The 3,036-nt window shown below is 54.4% G+C and overlaps 1 protein-coding gene across 1 annotated transcript; it reads right to left on the minus strand.

Moving 5' to 3' along the window:
- Window positions 1-1,046: 1,046 nt before the first annotated feature.
- Window positions 1,047-2,817, minus strand: LOC119940401. Its single transcript, XM_038760648.1, has 2 exons — window positions 2,636-2,817; window positions 1,047-1,618 (listed from the first exon to the last, which is right to left on the minus strand). The coding sequence occupies exons 1-2, from the start codon at window positions 2,775-2,777 to the stop codon at window positions 1,128-1,130; spliced, it is 633 nt and encodes a 210-aa protein (XP_038616576.1). The 5' UTR covers window positions 2,778-2,817; the 3' UTR covers window positions 1,047-1,127.
- Between the last annotated feature and the right edge of the window lie 219 nt (window positions 2,818-3,036).

The raw sequence follows: 3,036 nt of genomic DNA on the forward strand, positions 1-3,036 counted from the left end.
ATAATCCCTGCTTGAAGAACACGGACATCACTGGGAGATTTCTGTTCTGCTGAAGGAGCTTTTGAGTGTCTCCCCGTCCGGATTTTATAACTGCTCACCAAATGGCTTTTCTATTCCACTTTCTGGAAATTGGACGTTAAAAATAACTTGGAGGTGGCCGTGACCCAACCGAGGAGTTATCAGAGAGAGCTAACTCTCAGCGTGTGGGGGCTTCTGGGGACTAGATCTAAAAAGTAAAGGTTAAAGCAACCAGGATCGTTTTAGTCCCCAGAGAAGGTGAAGGGATGGTGGTGGAAGGGGCAGGGGTGGAATGATAATTCCCAAACCTCTGAAAGGTTCTTACCCAGAGCAGAGGGAAGCAGTCGGTCTCCTTCTCCACTGAGAACACCGTAATGAAAATGTTTCTAATTGCAGCCCCTTCTTCACCCCCAGTCCTCTTTACCACCCCCACCTCCTTCTGCTCCCCATCTCCCACCTCACCCCTTCTTTCCCCTTCTCCCTCTCCTTCCTTTTTTTAAAAAATGGCATTTATTAAGCACTTACAATGTGCAAAGCACTGTTCTAAGCGTTGGGGTAGATACAAAGTAATCAAGTCGTCCCACGTGGGGCTCACAGACTTAATCCCCGTTTTACAGATGAGGTAACTGAGGCACAGAGAAGTGAAGTGACTTGCCCAAAGTCACACAGCTGACAATTGGCAGAGTCGGGATTTGAGCCCACGACCTTCCTTCTCCTGTTCCCCCTTTCGTCCTCTTTCCCGTACCCTCTCCGCCTCCTTCTGATCCCCTTTCCTACGTCCCTCCCCCTCCTCTTCTTCCCTTTCCTGTCTTCCCTCTCCCTCTTCCTTTCCCCTTCCACATTCCCCCTCCGCACTCCTTCCTCTCCCCTTTCCTCTCCTCGCTTCCCTCCTTCCTTCTCCTTCCTCCCTCTTCCTTCCGAAGCTCAAGTCCAACTGAAAGTGTCGCCTCAAGGCAGGAAATCACTGAGAAATTCACTTTTTCGGGCCCCAGATGCCCAGAAATAGAGACACCCCCAGGTCTAAGGTGATAAACTCTTTATTATGCTTAGATGAGTCAGGAGGAGAATTGGGATGGTTGCTCCGTAAGTCAGTCAGTCAGTCGGGCCCTTTAGACCTGCTGTTGGTCATCGGACTCCCAGCCTTCTTCCTCCTCGGACGTCTCCGGGCCGCAGTCGTCGCTCTCCTCCGGGGGCTCTGGCTCCGGGGCGGCGGCCTCCGGCCGAGGGTCCCCGCTGGGCTCCCCCACGTAGCCGAGCGCCAGCTGCTCCAGTTGGCGCTTGCGGATGAAGGCCTGGGCCGTGGCGTGGAGCGGACGCAGCAGGGCGGGAGGCTGGGCCCCGGGCCGCAGGAGGAAGTCGTAGTCGGTGTGGTCCTGAGGGTCGTAGAACAGGGTTTCCCGGGTGGTGTCAGGGCCGGGCGGCCAGGTGTACGGGAAGGGCAGGGTGAAGTCTTCCGTCAGCACGCGGATGGCCAGATCGTCCTCCTTCCCCAGGATCTGGTAGGCCCGACGGATCCCTTGGAAATGGGCCTCCCACAGCTGCGGGTCGCCCCCGTAAATATCCGGGAAAGGGAGCGGCTCCGTGGCAGGCTGAGCAGGGCCTGGTGGGGGGAGCATGAGTGGATGAAGGGGAAGGAGAACTCTCCAGTCCCCCAAGCACCCAGGCCATCCCTCCATTCCCCTCCTCCCCTCCATGTTTCCCCCACCTCACCATCCCAGCTCAACTTCTTCCTCCTCCCCTTCCCCTCCTCCTTTTCCTCCTCTTCTTCTTTCTCCTCCTCCTCCTTTTCCTTCTCTTCCTCTTCCTCCTCCTTTTCCTCTACTTTCTCCTCCTCTTCTTTGCCCTTTCCGTGAGCCCGCTCGCATTCCTTCTCTCCCTCCCTCCAATCAATCAATCAATCAATTGAGAAGCAGCGTGGCTCAGTGGAAAGAGTACGGGCTTTGGAGTCAGAGGTTGTGGGTTCAAATCCCGGCTCCACCAATTGCCACCTGTGTGACTTTGGGCAAGTCACTTCACTTCTCTGGGCCTCAGTTCCCTCATCTGTAAAATGGGGATTAAAACTGTGAGCCCCCCAAAGGACGTGATCACCTTGTAACCTCCCCAGCGCTTAGAACAGTGCTTTGCACATAGTAAGCGCTTAATAAATGCCATCATTATTATTATTATTTATTGAGCGCTTACTGTGTGCAGAGCACCGTACTAAGTGCTTGGGAAGTACAAGTTGGCAACGTATAGAGACGGCCCCTACCCAACAGTGGGCTCACAGTCTAAAAAGGGGGAGACAGAGAACAAAACCAAACATTCTAACAGAATAAAATAAATAGAATAGATATGTACAAGTAAAATAAATAAATAAATAAATAGAGTAAGAAATATGTGGGGAAGGGAAAGAGGTAAGATGGAGGGGATGGAGAGGGGGATGAGGGGGAGAGGAAAGAAGGGGCTCATTCTGGGAAGGCCTCCTGGAGGAGGTGAGCTCCCAGTAGGGCCTTGAGAAGAGGAAGAGAAAGAGAAAGAGCCCCCTCCCATTCCCCTTCAACGCCTTCCAGCCCCTGACTCCTAACCCCCGCCACCAACCGCCTTCCTCTAGCCGTTTCCCAACATCCTCTCCACTTACCTCTCCACTCAGCCCTTGCCGCTTCTTCCTTTTCTTCATCTCCCCTTCCTTCTGCCCCACCAACCGTCACCTTTCCCTCGGGGGCCAGAGGGGATGAAGGCTGGGGGTGGCCGGCGTCCCCAGAACCCAGAGAGTCATCCATACCGGTCGTTGTCAGGGGGTGGCAATGGGCAAGACTGTTTACCCCATCACCATGGAAACCAGAGGGGCAGCGGTTCTAGAGGCGGGACCGGGGCCTGCTGGGATTGGGAGGGGCTGGGGCTGATGGGGAGTTGGGTGGGGGGACACAAGCTGGCTTCCCCCCCACACTTATCCACCCCCAGGGTATTCATTCAGTCATTCAATCATATTTATTGAGCGCTTACTATGTGCAGAGCACTGGACTAATCACTTGGGAAGTA

Source organism: Tachyglossus aculeatus, chromosome 18 (genome assembly GCF_015852505.1).
Source record: "Tachyglossus aculeatus isolate mTacAcu1 chromosome 18, mTacAcu1.pri, whole genome shotgun sequence".
Classification (NCBI taxonomy): Eukaryota; Metazoa; Chordata; class Mammalia; order Monotremata; family Tachyglossidae; genus Tachyglossus; species Tachyglossus aculeatus.

Bases quoted from the DNA above. Each gene is read 5' to 3' on its own strand.
- LOC119940401 (XM_038760648.1), bottom strand. From the start codon at position 2,777: ATGGATGACTCTCTGGGTTCTGGGGACGCCGGCCACCCCCAGCCTTCA. The intron at 1,619-2,635 runs GTAAGTGGAGAG...TCCCCCCACCAG, and splicing joins GGCAAGGGCTGAGTGGAGAG to GCCCTGCTCAGCCTGCCACG.